Source organism: Somniosus microcephalus, chromosome 2 (assembly GCF_052327205.1).
Source record: "Somniosus microcephalus isolate GS21.2 chromosome 2, FLI_Smic_1.0, whole genome shotgun sequence".
In the NCBI taxonomy this organism is placed as follows: domain Eukaryota; kingdom Metazoa; phylum Chordata; class Chondrichthyes; order Squaliformes; family Somniosidae; genus Somniosus; species Somniosus microcephalus.
In genome coordinates, this window is record NC_140988.1 from 67,525,491 (window position 1) to 67,542,006 (window position 16,516).

Genomic DNA, 16,516 nt, shown 5'->3' on the forward strand with positions numbered 1-16,516 from the left:
AGAACCACAAGGGTAATAATCTCTGGATTACTACCTGAGCCACGTGCAAATTTGGCTAGGGTAAATAAAATCAGAGAGTTAAATGCGTGGCTCAAAGACTGGTGTGGGAGAAACGGGTTTTGCTTCCTGGGACACTGGCATCAGTACTGGGACAGGCGAGAGCTGTTCCGTTGGGACGGACTTCACTTGGCCAGTGCTGGGACTAGAATCCTGGTGAATCGAATAACTAGGGCTGTAGAGAGGGCTTTAAACTAATTAGTGGGGGGGAGATTTTAAGAGAGCGAAAAATAAAAATGACAACGGAGAAGGCAATAGAGCAAGGTAGCAGTGGGGGAATTAAAAACCAGAGCGTGTCAGGAAGGGACAGAATGTATAATGATAAAGGTAAAGTAGTAAAAGGGGTAAAAGCAGGAATAAATTGTCAGAAAACATATTTGAAAGTTCTTTATCTGAATGCACGCAGCATTCGCAACAAAATTGACGAGTTGACGGTGCAAATAACTACACATGGGTATGATCTGGTGGCCATTACGGAAACATGGCTGCAAGATAATCATGAATGGGAACTAAACATACAAGGGTATTTGACAATTAGGAAGGACAGACAGGAAGGAAAGGGAGGTGGGGTTGCTATGTTAATCAAGGACGGAATCACTGCAATAGTCAGAAATGATATTGGGTCAAAGGATCAGGATAGTGAAACAGTTTGGGTGGAGATAAGGAATAATAAGGGGAAAAAGTCATTAGTGGGCGTAGTCTATAGGCCTCCTAACAGTTGCAACTCTGTTGGTCGGAGTATAAATCAGGAAATAGTTGGAGCTTGTAATAAGGGAACAGCTATAATCATGGGGGATTTTAACTTTCCTATTGACTTGACAAATCAAATTGGGCATGGCAGCATTGAAGAAGCGTTCATAGAGTGTATTAGGGACGGGTTCCTTGAGCAGTATGTAACTGAACCAACCAGGGGGCAGGCAATCTTAGATCTGGTCCTGTGTAATGAGACAGGATTAATAAAAAATGTCCTAGTAAAGGATCCCCTTGGAATGAGTGACCATAATATGGTTGAATTCCAAATTCAGTTTGAGGGTGAGCGAGTTGGATCTCAAACCAGCGTACTAAGCTTAAATAAAGGAGACTATGAAGGTATGAAAGTAGAATTGACTAAAGTGGACTGGGAAAACAGATTAAAGTGTAAGACGGTACAAGAGCAGTGGTCTACATTCAAGGAGATATTTCACATCTTTCAAGATAAATATATTCCACTGAGGAAAAAGGGGAGTAAAAGAAAAGACAGCCATCCGTGGCTTAGTAAAGTAATAAAGGATAGTATTCGACTGAAAACAAGGGCATATAAATTAACCAAATCTAGTGGGAGGATAGAAGATTGGGAAGCATTTAAAAGCCAGCAAACAATAACTAAAAGATTAATTAAGAAAGGGAAGATAGATTATGAAAGTAAACTAGCAAAAAATATAAAAACAGATAGCAAGAGTTTCTACAGCTATATAAAAAGAAAAAGGGTGGCTAAAGTGAACATTGGTCCCTTAGAGGTTGGGACTGGGAAACTAGTGGTGGGGAACATGGAGATGGCAAAGACGCTGAACAAATATTTTGTATCAGTCTTTACAGTAGAGGACACTAAAACTATCCCAACACTGGACAAACAGGGGGCAATGGGGGGGGGGGGAGGAGCTAAACACGATTAAAATCACTAAGGAGATGCTACTCAGTAAAATAATGGGACTTAAGGCGGATAAATCCCCCGGACCTGATGGCCTACATCCTAGGGTCTTGAGAGAAGTGGCGGTAGGGATTGTGGATGCATTGGTGATAATTTTCCAGAACTCCCTGGACTCAGGAAAGGTCCCGGCAGATTGGAAAACTGCTAATGTAACACCCTTATTTAAGAAGGGAAGTAGGCAAAAAGCTGGAAACTATAGACCAGTTAGCCTAACATCTGTGGTTGGCAAAATGTTGGAGTCCATTATTAAGGAAACAGCAACAGAGCATTTGGATAAACATAATTTAATAGGACAGAGTCAGCATGGTTTTACGAAGGGGAAGTCATGTTTGACAAATTTGCGCGAATTCTTTGAGGATGTAACATACAGGGTGGATAAAGGGGAACCAGTGGATGTAGTGTATTTGGACTTCCAAAAGGCATTTGACAAGGTTCCACACAAGATTACTGATCAAGATAAAAAAAAATCACAGGATTGGGGGTAATATACTGACATGGGTGGAAGATTGGCTATCTAACAGAAAACAAAGAGTTGGGATAAATGGTTCGTTCTCAGGCTGGCAATCAGTAACTAGTGGTGTTCCGCAATCTATATTAACGATTTGGAGGAAGGGACCGAGTGCAACATATCCAAGTTTGCCGACGATACAAAGATGGGAGGGAAAGCAGTGAGTGAGGAGGACATAAAAAACCTGCAAAAGGACATAGACAGGCTGAGTGGGCAGAGATTTGGCAGATGCAATATAATGTTGGAAAGTGTGAGGTTATGCACTTTGGCAGAAAAAATCAAAGAGCAAGTTATCTAAATGGAGAGAAACTGCAAAGTGCTACAGTACAAAGGAATCTGGGGGGTCCTGGTGCATGAAACACAAAAAGTTAGTATGCAGGTGCAGCAGGTAATCAGGAAGGCCAATAGAATCTTGGCTTTTATTGCAAGGGGGATGGAGTATAAAAACAGGGAAGTCTTGCTGCAGTTATACAGGGTATTGGTGAGGCCACACCTGGAATACTGCGTGCAGTTTTGGTTTCCATATTTAAGAAAAGATATACTTGCTCTCGAGGCGGTTCAGAGAAGGTTCACTCGGTTGATTCCAGAGATGAGGGGGTTGACGTATGAGGAAAGGTTGAGTAGGTTGGGACTCTACTCATTGGAGTTCAAAAGAATGAGAGGCGATCTTATCGAAACATATAAGATTGTGAGGGGGCTTGATCGGGTGGATGCGGTGAGATGTTTCCACTGATGGGTGAGACTAGAACTAGGGGGCATAATCTTAGAATAAGGGGCTGCCCTTTCAAAACTGAGATGAGGAGAAACTTCTTCACTCAGAGGGTAGTAAATCTATGGAATTTGCTACCCCAGAGAGCTGTGGAAGCTGCAACATTAAATAAATTTAAAATGGAGATAGACATTTTCCTAGCAGATAAGGGAATTAGGGGTTACGGGGAGAGGGCAGGGAAGTGGACGTGAGTCTAGATTCAGATCAGCCATGATCCTATTGAATGGCGGAGCAGGCCCGAGGGGCCGTATGGCCTACTCCTGCTCCTATTTCTTATGTTCTTAAAGGGAAGCTAGATAAGCACACAAGGGAGAAAGGAATAAAAGGATATGTTGATAGAGTGAGATGAAGTAAGGTGGAAGGATGCTTGCCTGGAATTCACTTGGGTTGAATGACTTGTTTCTGTGCTGTAAATTCTATGTAATTCTATTTAAAATCTTTGCAATTGCTAAATTTCCACCAATTTTTTTTCTGTCAACTTTCTTTCATTCCCTCAGTTTGCTCTTTAGAAGTCAAGTATTTTTGTGTAACTCATCTTTCTTCTTGAGTATTTTAAATCTGATGAAATTGTTGGATCCTCGGTGACCCTCGCCTTCATCCCCATTAACATTTCCTGATTCATTTGTCTAACAAACTGTAAGGAATTGGTAACCTCCCTTTGGGAATGTGCACCATTATCTTAGACAATCTTTGAGTAATTAATATGCTTCCCTTTTTACAGCCACTTGTCCCAGCTGCAAAAAAAAAATTATATCCACAGTTTTGGTCCATAACCATTAATTATAACAATTAAGTCTTTATTCTGATGTAGAATTTCAGAAGCTATGGAGAAGTATTCCAGTGGATTCTATGGATGAAGAGAAGATTGAGGAGTATTTGAAAAGGCAGGGCATTTCTTCAATGCAGGAGACAGGACCAAAGAAGGTAGTATATACATTTCCATTAAATGTGACTCAAAGGTTTAACAGTTTCAAACAGTCAATTGATCCAACACAAATAGCTCCACGTAACTTTTAGTATAATATGTGCTTCAGACTGATCCTCCATATCTGCAGTTGCAAAACACAAGAGTAGAGATGCAGTGATCTATTTTTCAGCTTGTCATTAGTAATACAACCCATAACATTCAAATACATTGAGGTTACAATACAGAAATAGTCCAACCAGTCCTTGGCGGTGTTTACCTCACCCCCCGCACAACCAAATAGTCCTTCATCCACCTAGCCAATCTAATTTTGAATGTTGACATATTTTCTTACTCAACCATTAACCCTCAGTGTGAATTCCATAGCCTCACCACTCTGTGTAAAGAAGTTTCTCCCATTTTGGTATCATCTACAAATTACTACACCACTGCCTCTAGGCCTATATCAAAACCATTACAACTGGAGTGACCCTAGACTGTATTCTGTGGGACGGCACTACCCATTTTCATCCACTTTGAAAAATTGCCCTAACTCCTACTCTCTCTTTTCTCTCTTCTAACCAATTTTTAATCCACTTTGCTGTCTTCTCCTTAATTCCATAACCCTTAATCTTCTCTAGTAATCTCCTTTGTGGTACCTTGTCAAAAGCTTTCCTAAAGTCAATGTACAGTACATCCACTTTTCCCCATCTACCATATCTGTTACCTCCTCAAAGAATTCTGAGGTTAGTCGAGCGTGATCGTCCCTGTACTTGCTACTTCTAACTTAAAAAGATTCTAAAATTTGCCCTACCACCGATGTTAAGATAATTACCTGGATTATCTGTATCTCTTTTTAAACATGGATACTTTATTGGCCAATCTCCAGTCCTCTGGCACATATCCACACTTAATAGGGCTCTGAAATATAATTTCTTGGGCCTTGGCAATTTTCTCCCTCAGGATCTTCCCCCCCCCTCCCCCTCCTCCTTGTCCTGCTCTGCGTGGCCTCTGCTCATTCTCCCAGTCATGCCCTATTTTTTTTTTTATTCATTGATGGGATGTGGGCGTCGCTGGCTAGGCCTGCATTTAGTGCCCATCCCTAATTGCCCTTGAGAAGATGGTTGTGAGCCGCCTTCTTGAACTGCTGCAGTCCATATGGTGTAGGTACTCCCACAATGCTGTTAGGGAGTTCCAGGATTTTGGCCCAGCGACAGTGAAGGCGATACAGGTCCAAGTCAGGATGGTGTGTGGCTTGGAGGAGAACTTGTAGGTGGTGATGTTCCAATGCGTCTACTGCCCTTGTCCTTCTAAGTGGTAGAGGTCGCGGGTTTGGAAGGTGCTGTTGAAGGAGCTTTGGCGAGTTGCTGCAGTGCATCTTGTAGATGGTACACACTGCAGCCACAGTGCGCCGGTGGTGGAGGGAGTGAATGTTGAAGGTGGTGGATGGTGTGCCAATCAAGCGGGCTGCTTTATCCTGAATGGTGTCGAGCTTCTTGAGTGTTGTTGGAGCTGCACTCATCCAGGCAAGTGGAGTATTCCATCACACTCCTGACTTGTGCCTTGTAGATGGTAGAAAGGCTTTGGGGAGTCAGGAGGTGAGACACTCGCCGCAGATTTCCCAGCCTCTGGCCTGCTCTTGTAGCCACAGCATTTATATGGCTGGCCCAGTTCAGTTTCTGATCAATGGTAACCCCCCAGGATGTTGATAGTGGGGGATTCAGCGATTGTAATGCCATTGAATGTCAAGGGGAGATGGTTAGAGTCTCGTTTGTTGGAGATGGTCATTGCCTGGCACTTGTGTGGCGCGAATGTTACTTGCCACTTGTCAGCCCAAGTCTGAATGTTATCCAGGTCTTGCTGCATATGGACACGGACTGCATCAGTATCTGACGAGTCTTGAATGGTGCTGAACAGTGTGCAATCATCAGCGAACATCCCCACTTCTGGCCTTATGATGGAGGGAAGGTCATTGATGAAACAGCTGAAGATGGTTGGGCCTAGGACACTGCCCTGAGGAACTCCTGCAGTGATGTCATGTGATTGAGATGAATGACCTCCAACAACCACAGCCAACTTCCTTTGTGCTAGGTATGATTCCAATAGGAAGGCCTACTAGTGCCCCCATGTCTGGGAGCAGCTGGATTGTGCAGAAGTCTTGAATTCAGCAAAAAGCATCTCAGCACCCTGTAGACTTTTGCAATTTGAAACAACTATGGAAAGCACCAAGAAATGTGTAGAATTATAGCAACAGCCAGAAGAAATCAACCAGTAACTAACCTGTAATTTGTTGATGATCCCTTTAAATAGTGCTGGTGGGGTCCTTCATGCTGCGTAACGCGTGTTCAGCTGTGCGAGCTTAAGAGAGGGTGTCAGCTGGAGCGTTGAGCTTCAAAATGATGGCGCTGACGTCAAATCAGTGTGCGACGTCATGATCTGCCTGCTCTGCATACTTCCAGCAGACATTCACTGCACGTGTGCTAACACCTGCACCAAGATGGTGTCCGCCATACTTTGTATCACAAGTGCCATTTTGCAGCTTTAAGGGCACTCGAAGCGTCCAAAAAACAGGAGATACAGAGGCAAATTTCTCGCCCTTGTTCATTTGGGAATCAGCTGTATAATTTAATGAGAAATTTAGATGTCTCGAATAAACCATCAAGCCATAGAATGATGCAGCACAGAAGAAGGCCATTCAGCCCATTGTGCCTGTGCTGGCTCTTTAAAAGAGCTATCCAATTGGTCCCACTCCCCTGTTCTTTCCCCATACTGTAAAAATTTTTCCCTTCAAGTATTTATCCAGTTCTCTTTTGAAAGTTACTATTGAATCTGCTTCCACTACCGTTTCAGGCAGTGTATTCCAGATCATAACAGCTCACTGCGGAATTTTTTTTCCCACATGTCGTCTCTGGTTCTTTTGTCTGTGTCCTTAAATCTGTGTCCCGTGGTTACCGACCCTTTTGCCAGTGGAAACAGTTTCTCCTTAATTACTCTGTCAAAACTTTTTGATTTTGAACACCTCTATCAAATCTCCTTCTCTGTTCTTAGAACAATCCCAGCTTCTCTAGTCATTCCACATAACTGAAGTCCTTAATCCCTGGTAACATTCTAGTAAATCTCCTCTGCACCTTCTCCAAGGCATTCACATCCTTCCGAAAGAGTGATACTCAGAATTGGCCGCAATACTCCTGTGGCCTAATCAGAGTTTTATAAAGATTTAGCATAACTTTTTTGCTTTTGTACTCTATGCCTCTATTTGTAAAGCCAAGGATCCTAAATGCCTTTTTAGCAGCCTTCTCGACTTGTGTTGCCACCTTCAAAGATTTGTGTATGTAGTGATATACAATTAATAAACATTTAATAAATTGGAAATATAATTAAGGAATATCTCAATCCAAAACCTGCTTTCTCTGACAGAATATTAAACAGAAAAAAGATGGATATGTTCAAATTTTTGACTAAATTAAAGAGACTATCCAAAAATTGCTTGTGCATTTTTGGAAAAAGCTCTTAGAGACACACTTGCTGACATTGTCTAGGTGGATTAAGAACTTGCATGTTAACACAAGACAGAGTGGTGAGAAATGGAAAATGCTCTATGTAGGGAAAAATAATCAATGGTGTTCCATCAGAAACTGTACAGAGACCCATTGCTATTTACAGTAGTTATGAATGATATGGAACTGGTACTGGTTAATTTGCTAATGACACAATACTCTACAGATAATGAAATTGAAAGAGATTGATTATTGTCAGGATCAGTTTTTTAGGTGAACAGATGGATTTTAATGTGGATAAATGTAGGATATTGCATATAGCAACAGGTTACAGTAAATGTGTATAACATGAAAATGTCTCTTGGCTAAGAAGATCTTATATTAGCAACATCTAGTAAATGTAAGGCAGTTATTAATGAGGCAAATCGGATACTAGGGACATCTGGGAAGCACTGCACAACTCTATAGATTAGATTTCAAGAAAGTAGTGGGAAACAAAGGCTGTCAAAAGTTACATTGATCAATCTGCTAGATTGTACTTTGCAATGTAACAACAACAACTTTCATTTAGATAGCGCTTTTCACATAGAAAAAATCCCAAATTGTTTCATAAAGAAGTAGTCATACAAAAATGGACACCGAACCAAAGGAGATATTGGGAGAGTTGACTGAAAGCTTGTTCAAAATGGTGGGTTGTGAGGAGGGTCTTAAATGAGCAGAGGAAGTTGGCGAGGCAGAGGGATTTTGGAAGAAAATTCTAGAGCAGAGGGCCCAGATAGCTGAAGTCACGGCCACCAATGGTGAGGCGAAGGGAGGAGGAGATGCACAAAAGGCCAGAGTCAGAGGAATGGAGAGGGCTAGAGGATTTTACAGAAATAGGGAAGTGGTGAGGCCATGAAGTGATTTAAACACAAGGAAACCTGATTGGAGCAATTCAAAAAAGCATTTGCAGGAAACATGGGTATAGATTTGGGAAGTGAGAACATGTTCAATAACTTAAGAGAGGAATGAGAAGTTGGAGATGAGGTGGTAATTTGCAAGGACAGACAGGTCCAGTGTTTTTTTTCTTGAGGAGGTGGGTGTGATGATGGTGGTTTTGAAAGGGAAGGGGATGGTTCTTGAGGAGAGGGAGCCATTTACAATGTCGGCTAGCATAGGGGCCAGGAAGAAAAGTTGGGTGGTCAGCAGTTAAGTGGGAGTGAGGTCAGGGGAGCAGAAGGTGGGTCTCATAAATTTATTTCTTGTCTTTTAATACCTTTACAAAGTTTTTACTTAATGGCTTGCACTTGATATTTTTGTTGTGATCCTGTTAACAGTCTGAACATATGCAGTGTGCATATTGTGTAATGAGACAGGGTTAATTAGTAATCTCGTAGTGAAGAGTCCTCTGGGGAGGAGTGATCATATTCTAATAGAATTTCACAGAGTTTGAGTGTGAAATACTTAAGTCAAAACGAGACTCTTAAATAAAGCCAATTGCATAGGTATGAGGGGCAAGTTGGCTAAGGTAGATTTGGAAATTAGATTAAAAGGTATGCCGGTAGATAAACAGTGGCAAACAATTAAAGAATTATCCCCAAATTCTCAATGAATATACATTCCATTGAGCAATAAAAGCTCCACAGAAAAAGTGATCCATCTGTGGCTAACTAAAGAAGTTAAGGATAGTAATAGATTAAAAGAAGAGGCTTATAATGTTGCGAGGAATAGTAGTAAGCCTGAGGATTGGGAGAGCTTTAGAAACCAGCAACTGATAACCAAAAAATTGATCAAAAGGGAGAAAATAGAATGAGAGTAAACTAGTAAGAAATATAAAACAGATTGTAAGAGCTTCTACGAGTATGTGAAAAGGAAGAGAGTAGCAAAAGTAAGTATTGGTCCCTTCGCAGCTGCGACAGGTGAAATTATAATGAGGAATAAGAAAATGGCAGAGACTTCAAACAGATATTTTGTATCTGTCTTCACAGTAAAAATCACAAAAAGCATACCAAAAATAGTGGGGAACCAAGGGGCTAATGAGAGTGAGGAACTTAAAGTAATTAAGATCAGTAGAGAAAAAATACTCGAGAATCTAATGGGACTAAAAGCCAACAAATCCCCTGTACCTCATGGCCTACGTCCTGGGGTCCTGCAGAGATCGTGGATGCACTGATTGTGATCTTCCAAAATTCCCTCGATTCCAGAATGGTTCCAGCAGATTGGAAGGTAGCAAATGTAACCCGGCTATTCAAAAAAGGAGGGAGAGAGAAAACAGGGAACTACAGGCCAGGTAGCCTGACATCAGTCATCGGGAAAAAGCTGGAATCCATTATTAAGGAAGTGGCAACTGGTCACTTAGAAAATCATGATATGATTAGGCAGAGTCAGCATGGTTTTATGAAAGGGAAATCATATTTAACAAATTTATTAGAGTTTTTTGAGGATGTAACTAGCAGGGTAGTTAAAGGGGAATCCGATTTCCAAAAGGCATTTGATAAGGTGCCACAGAAAAGGTTGTTATGCAAGATAAGGGCTCATGGGTTGGTAATATATTAGCATGGATAGAGGATTGGGTAACAGGCTGAAAACAGAGAATAGGGATAAACGGGTCATTTTTAGGTTGGCAGGCTGTAACTAGTAGGGTGCCGCAAGAATCAATGCTTGGGCCTCAGCTATTTACAATCTATATTAATGACTTGGATGAAGGACCGACTAATGTATCCATGTTTGCTGACGATACAAAGCTAGGTGGGGAAGTAAGCTGTGAGGAGGATACACAGAGCCTGCAAAGGGATATAGACAGGTTAATTGAGTGGGCAGATGGAGAATAATGAGTTTATCCACTTTGGTAGGAGGAATAGAAAAACAGAATATTTTTTAAATGGTGAGAAACTATTAAGTGTTAGGCCTAGAAATTGGGTTGAGGCGCCAAGTTCGCCTGAGCGCAGGATTTAGCGATCGTCAGATATTCAATTTCATTGCCCCTAGAGGGAGACGGGGCGAGGCTCGAGGCGCTCCGCATCCCTCTTAGGGCGCTGAAACTGAATATCGCAGCGCAACGTGCCGCAGCGCCACACGCTGCGGCACAGCACGCTGCGGTACTGCAGGCATTCCTCCCATTGTTAAGGGGGAGGGGCCTGCAACAGCGCAATCCCCGATCGCGAATGCCGGCAAAAGAGCCCGGCACCGAGGAGAAGTGCCGGGCTCTCGGGAAACAGCCGGCAATGCCGCGGGGGTTGGGGGGGGGATCAGGAGGCCGGGGACGGAGGTGCTGGCAGGCGGCCGCCCCGCACCTCCGCCTTAACTTGCGCTGCTGCCGCACAGTAAGGCCCCGTGAACCGGGCGCGGGTAGCGAACGGCGCAACTGCGCCGTTCGCAACCAAATATCGCGAATGGGGCGCTGCGCACACCGATGGCGTCATCGGTGGCAGCGCAGCGCAAAAGGCTAACGCCACCATTATCGCCCCAACTCAATATCGCGGGAGGCACAGCCAGTGGCGCTACAGCCACTTCCTGCCTCTTTAGGCGCTAACAACTGGCGCTACTCACCCAATTTCTCCCCCTTGGTGTTCAGAGAGATTTAGATGTCCTCGTACAGGAAACACAGAGTTAGAATGTAGGTACAGCAAGCAATTAGGAAGCCAAATGGCATGTTGACCTTTATTGCAAGGGGGTTTGAGTACAAGAGTAAGGAAGTCTTGCTACAATTGTACAGGGCTCTGGAGTACTGTGGACAGTTTTGGTTGTCTTATCTGAGGAAAGATATATTTGCCTTGGAGGCGGTGCAATGAAGGTTCACTAGATTGATTCCTGGGATGAGAGGGTTGTCTTATCAGGAAAGATTGAGTAGATTGGGCCTATACTCTCTGGAGTTTAGAAGAATGAAAGGTAATCTCATTGAAACATATGTGATTCTGAAGTGGATTGACAGAGTAGATGCTGAGACATTGTTTCCCTTGACTGGAGAGTCTAGAAATAGGGGGAATAGTTTCAGGAAAAGGGGTCAGCCATTTAAGACTGAGATGAGGAGAAATTTCTTCACTCAGAGGGTTGTGAATCTTTGGAATTCTCCATCCCAAAGGGCTGTGGATGCTGAATCGTTGAGTATATTCAAGGCTGAGATAGATAGATTTTTGGACTCGTTAAGGGAATCAAGGGATATGGAGATCAGGTGGGAAAGTTGAGGTCGAAGATCAGCCATGATCTTATTGAATGGTGGAGCAGGCTCGAGAGGCTGTATGGCCTACTCCTCCTAATTCTTATGTTCTTGTGTTCCCGGGATGCATCAGTAGCATTAATTTAGTCCAATTCGCTCAATGCTTTGCTTCTAAGAAAAGCTTGATGATTAATTTTAAAAGGTTTATTTAGATATAAAGTTTATATGGAAGGAATGTGTTAGTGAGAGAGTGAATCTCAAGAGTCGACTTTAAATATAACAGGTTGCACTGATTATACACATTATAATTGTAAATATTCTATTTATTTTACTCAGTAGAAAAGTCGTAATTGTATCTATTTCAGTTTGTTTTTGAAAATGATTTGTAGACAAGCTGCCAATGAATTTGAGTCAGAATTCAATTAAACTTTTAAATAAAAGCTATTCATTTTTTTATTTAGGAAAGTTTTTTGAGCAAAGATGGAGAGAAATGTGAATGTCTTCCTTCAACCTAATTTGAGGTTTCCCCCCCAAATTAAAAAGCACATTAATTGAATTTTGAAAGCTTCTCATGCAAACAGAACTGATCTGATTACCATCACCCATGTTTTGTTGATGGAAAAATGTAAGCATTCTAATTAGTGACAGCTATGAGGGAGACAGAGTCATACTTAGCCACGAACCAAATATGGTAGCCTAGCGGCTATGGGACTGGACTAGCACCCCAGAGTGGTGAGTTCATTCCCACAGTGGCAAGTTGAATTCAACAAATCTGGTAATTAGCTGATAATTGGCAGAGCCAGAGCCATTGAAGATGAAGTTGGCCACAGAGATGCATCAACTAACGTTAGTTTATTTCATGACATCTATAAGAACATGATTAACCCTTCACAGGTGAAGTTCAAGTTAAGTATAAATTAAATAGAGTCACATAGAATGCACAGCACAGAAACAGGCCAATTGGACCAACTGGTCCATGCCAGTGTTTATGCTCCCACAAGCCTCTTTCCACCTTATTTCATCTAACCCTCTCAACATATTCCTTCTCCCTCATGTTTATTTTGCTTTTCCTCAAATGAATCTATGCAATTCGCCTTAACTACTCTATATGGTAGAGTGTTCCATTTTCTAACCACTGGGTAAAGAAGTTTCTCCTGAATTCCCAATTGGATTTATTAGGGACTATCTTATATTTATAGCCCCTAGTTTTGGTCACCCCCATAGGTGGAACCACCTTCTCTATGTCTACCCTATCAAACCCTTTCAGAATCTTAAAGACCTCTATTAGGTCATCCCTCAGCCTTCTCTTTTCTAGAGAAAAGAGTCCCAGCCTGTTCAATCTTTCCTGATAGATATAACCTCTCAGTTCTGGTATGGAGTAAAAGGTAAAGTAATAAAAAGGGCAAAAGCAGCAACTAAGTGTCACAAAACATATTTGAAAGTTCTCTATCTGAATGCACGTAGCATTCGTAACAAAATAGACGAGTTAATGGCACAAATAACTACATATGGGTATGATCTTGTGGCCATTACAGAAACATGGCTGCAGGGTGACAATGCCTGGGAATTAAACATACCAGGTTATTTAACGATCAGGAAGGACAGGCAGGAAGGAAGGGGAGGTGGGGTGGCTATGTTAATAAAGGAAGGAATCACTGTAATACAGAGAAATGATATTGGGTCAAAAGATCAGGATAATGAAACAGTTTGGGTGGAGGTAAGGAATAATAAGGGGAAAAAAACACTAATGGGCGTAGTCTATAGGCCTCCGAACAGTTGCAACTATGTTGGACGGAGTATCAATCAGGAAATAGTTGAGGCTTGTAATAAGGGAACATCTATAATTATGGGGGATTTTAACTATCATATTAATTGGACAAATCAAATTGGGCAGGGCTGCCTTGAGGATGAGTTCATTGAGTGTATTAGGGATGGGTTTCTTGAGCAGTATGTAACTGAAACGACCAGGGGGCAAGCAACCTTAGATCTGGTCCTGTGTAACGAGACAGGATTAATTAAAAATGTCCTAGTAAAGGATCCCCTTGGAATGGTTGAATTCCATATTCAATTAGAGGGTGAGAAGGTTGGATCTCAAACAAGCGTGCTAAGCTTGAATAAAGGAGACTATGAAGGTATGAGAGCGGAATTGAGTAGAGTGGATTGGGAAAATAGATTAAAGGGTAAGACAATACATGATCAGTGGTGTACATTTAAGGAGTTATTTTACAACTTCCAAAAAAAATATATTCCACTGAGAAGAAAAGGGTGTAAAAGAAAAGACAGCCATCCGTGGCTAAGTAAAGAAATTAAGGATAGTATTCGACTAAAAACAAGGGCATATAAGGTAGCCAAATCTAGTGGGAGGATAGAGGATTGGGAAAACTTTAAAAGACAACAAAAAGATTGATTAAGAAAGGGAAGATAGATTATGAAAGTAAATTAGCAAAAAATATAAAAACAGATAGTAAGAGTTTTTATAGTTATATAAAAAGAAAAAGGGTGGCTAAAGTAAATGTTGGTCCCTTAGAGGATGAGACCGGGAAATTAATGGTGGGAAATATGGAGATGGCAAAAACACTGAATGAATATTTTACATCAGTCTTTACAGTAGAGGACACTAAGAATATCCCAACACTGGACAAACAGGGGGCTATAGGGGGGGAGGAGCTAAACACGATCAAAATCACTAAGGAAGTGGTACTCGGTAAAATAATGGGACTCAAGGCGGATAAATCACCTGGACCTGATGGCTTACATCCTAGGGTCTTGAGGGAAGTGGCGGTAGGGACTGTGGATGCATTGGTAATAATTTTCCAAAACTCCCTGGACTCAGCAAAGGTCCCGGCAGACTGGAAAACTGCTAATGTAACACCCTTATTTAAAAAGGGCAGTAGACAGAAGGCTGGAAACTATAGACCGGTTAGCCTAACATCTGTGGTAGGTAAAATTTTGGAGTCCATTATTAAGGAGACAGTAACAGGACATTTGGATAATCATAATTTAATAGGACAAAGTCAGCATGGTTTTGTGAAGGGGAACTCATGTTTGACAAATTTGCTGGAGTTCTTTGAGGAAGTAACATATAGGGTGGATAAAGGGGAACCAGTGGACGTAGTATATTTAGACTTCCAAAAGGCATTTGACAAGGTGCCACACAAAAGATTATTGCTTAAGATAAAAAATCACGGGATTGGTGGTAATATGCTGGCATGGATAGAGGATTGGCTATCTAACAGAAGGCAGAGAGTTGGGATAAATGGTTCATTCTCAGACTGACAATCAGTAACTAGTGGTGTTCCACAGGGGTCAGTGCTGGGTCCCCAACTCTTTACAATCTATATTAACGATTTGGAGGAGAGGACCGAGTGTAACATATCAAAGTTTGCAGATGATACTAAGATGGGAGGGAAAGTAGTGAGTGAGGAGGACATAAAAAACCTGCAAGGGGACATAGACAGGCTAAGTAAGTGGGCAGAGATTTGGCAGATGGAATACAATACTGGAAAGTGTGAGGTTATGCACTTTGGCAGGAAAAATCGTAGAGCAAGTTATTATCTTAATGGCAAGAAACTGGAAAGTACTGAAGTACAAAGGGATCTGGGGGTCCTGGTGCACGAAACTCAAAAGGTTAGTATGCAGGTGCAGCAAGTGATTAAGAAGGCCAATGGAATGTTGGCTTTCATTGCTAGGGGGATAGAATATAAAAATAGGGAGGTATTGCTTCAGTTGTACAAGGTATTGGTGAGACCGCACCTGGAATACTACGTACAGTTTTGGTGTCCATACTTAAGAAAGGACATACTTGCTCTCGAGTCAGTACAAAGAAGGTTCACTCGGTTAATCCCGGGGATGAGGGGATGGACATATGAGGAGAGGTTGAGTAGATTGGGACTCTACTCATTGGAGTTCAGAAGAATGAGAGGCGATCTTATTGAAACATATAAGATTGTGAAGGGGTTGGATCGGGTGGATGCGGGGAGGATGTTCCCGATGATGGGTGAAACTAGAACTAGGGGGCATAGTCTTAGAATAAGGGGCTGCTCTTTCAAAACTGAGATGAGGAGGAACTACTTCACTCAGAGGGTGGTAGGTCCATGGAATATGCTGCCCCAAAAAACTGTAGAAGCTACATCATTACGTAAATTTAAAACAGAAATAGACAGTTTCCTAGAAGTAAAGGGAATTAAGGGTTACGGGGAGCGGGCAGGAATTTGGACATGAGTCTAGGTTCGGATCGGACATGGCCCTGTGGGTAGTGGAGTGGGCCCAGGGGCCGTGTAGCCTGATCCTGCTCCTATTTCGTGTGTCTAATTCTGTTAGATTCAGGAGATGGTTCTGTGATAGTAGATTGGCGGTTAGGATCAGATCAGCCATGATCTTATTGAATGGCGGAGCAGGCTCGAGGGGCTGATTGGCCTACTCCTGCTCCTATTTCTTATGTTCTTATCATCCTTGTAAATCTTTTGTGCACCTTTACCAGTGCCTCTATATCCTTTTTATAATATGGAGACCAGAAATGTTGGAAGAAAGAGGTGACACCATATTGGTAAACAGTGGTCCTTTATTCTAAGCACAAGTGTGTTTTAATACATTCCAGTATTTAAGCAGTAATTTACAGAATTAGAACAAAGTTACCTGTTTTCTAGCTGGAATAGGGTGCGTAGTCTGGAAACTCTCCTGTTCGCTATATACAACTAGACAAAGTAAACTCTTCCCCTATTTATGCCGCCAGGCAGCACAGTTTTGTTTCTTCAGCCCATATAGTAACCAACCAAGGTGATTCATTCTGTCTCATGGATCCATTCTAACGCATATCAGAGACTATAATGTTAGATTTTAATTTGATGAGAATGGTCAAACTTTTCATTCGGTACTAAACCCCTTTACTAGTGAGCATGCCTGAACCAAAATGTAGGCATTTTAGTCTGGCATTAACCGTTTCTAGGAACCTTTCTTAGC

General features: G+C 41.9%; 1 protein-coding gene across 6 annotated transcripts in view; it reads left to right on the top strand.

Annotated features, from left to right (window-relative positions):
- gtf2e2 (general transcription factor IIE, polypeptide 2, beta) overlaps positions 1 to 16,516 on the top strand; it is a 246,407-nt gene that overhangs the window by 222,185 nt on the left and 7,706 nt on the right. For 5 of the 6 annotated variants that reach the window (XM_086010198.1, XM_086010176.1, XM_086010170.1 and 2 more), the window contains one exon: positions 3,833 to 3,945. The exons of the other annotated variant lie outside the window; for it this stretch is intronic. In XM_086010198.1, the coding sequence (XP_085866324.1) occupies positions 3,833 to 3,945 (113 nt within the window). The remainder of the gene's footprint in view (positions 1 to 3,832; positions 3,946 to 16,516) is intronic. 6 annotated transcript variants of the gene reach the window in all.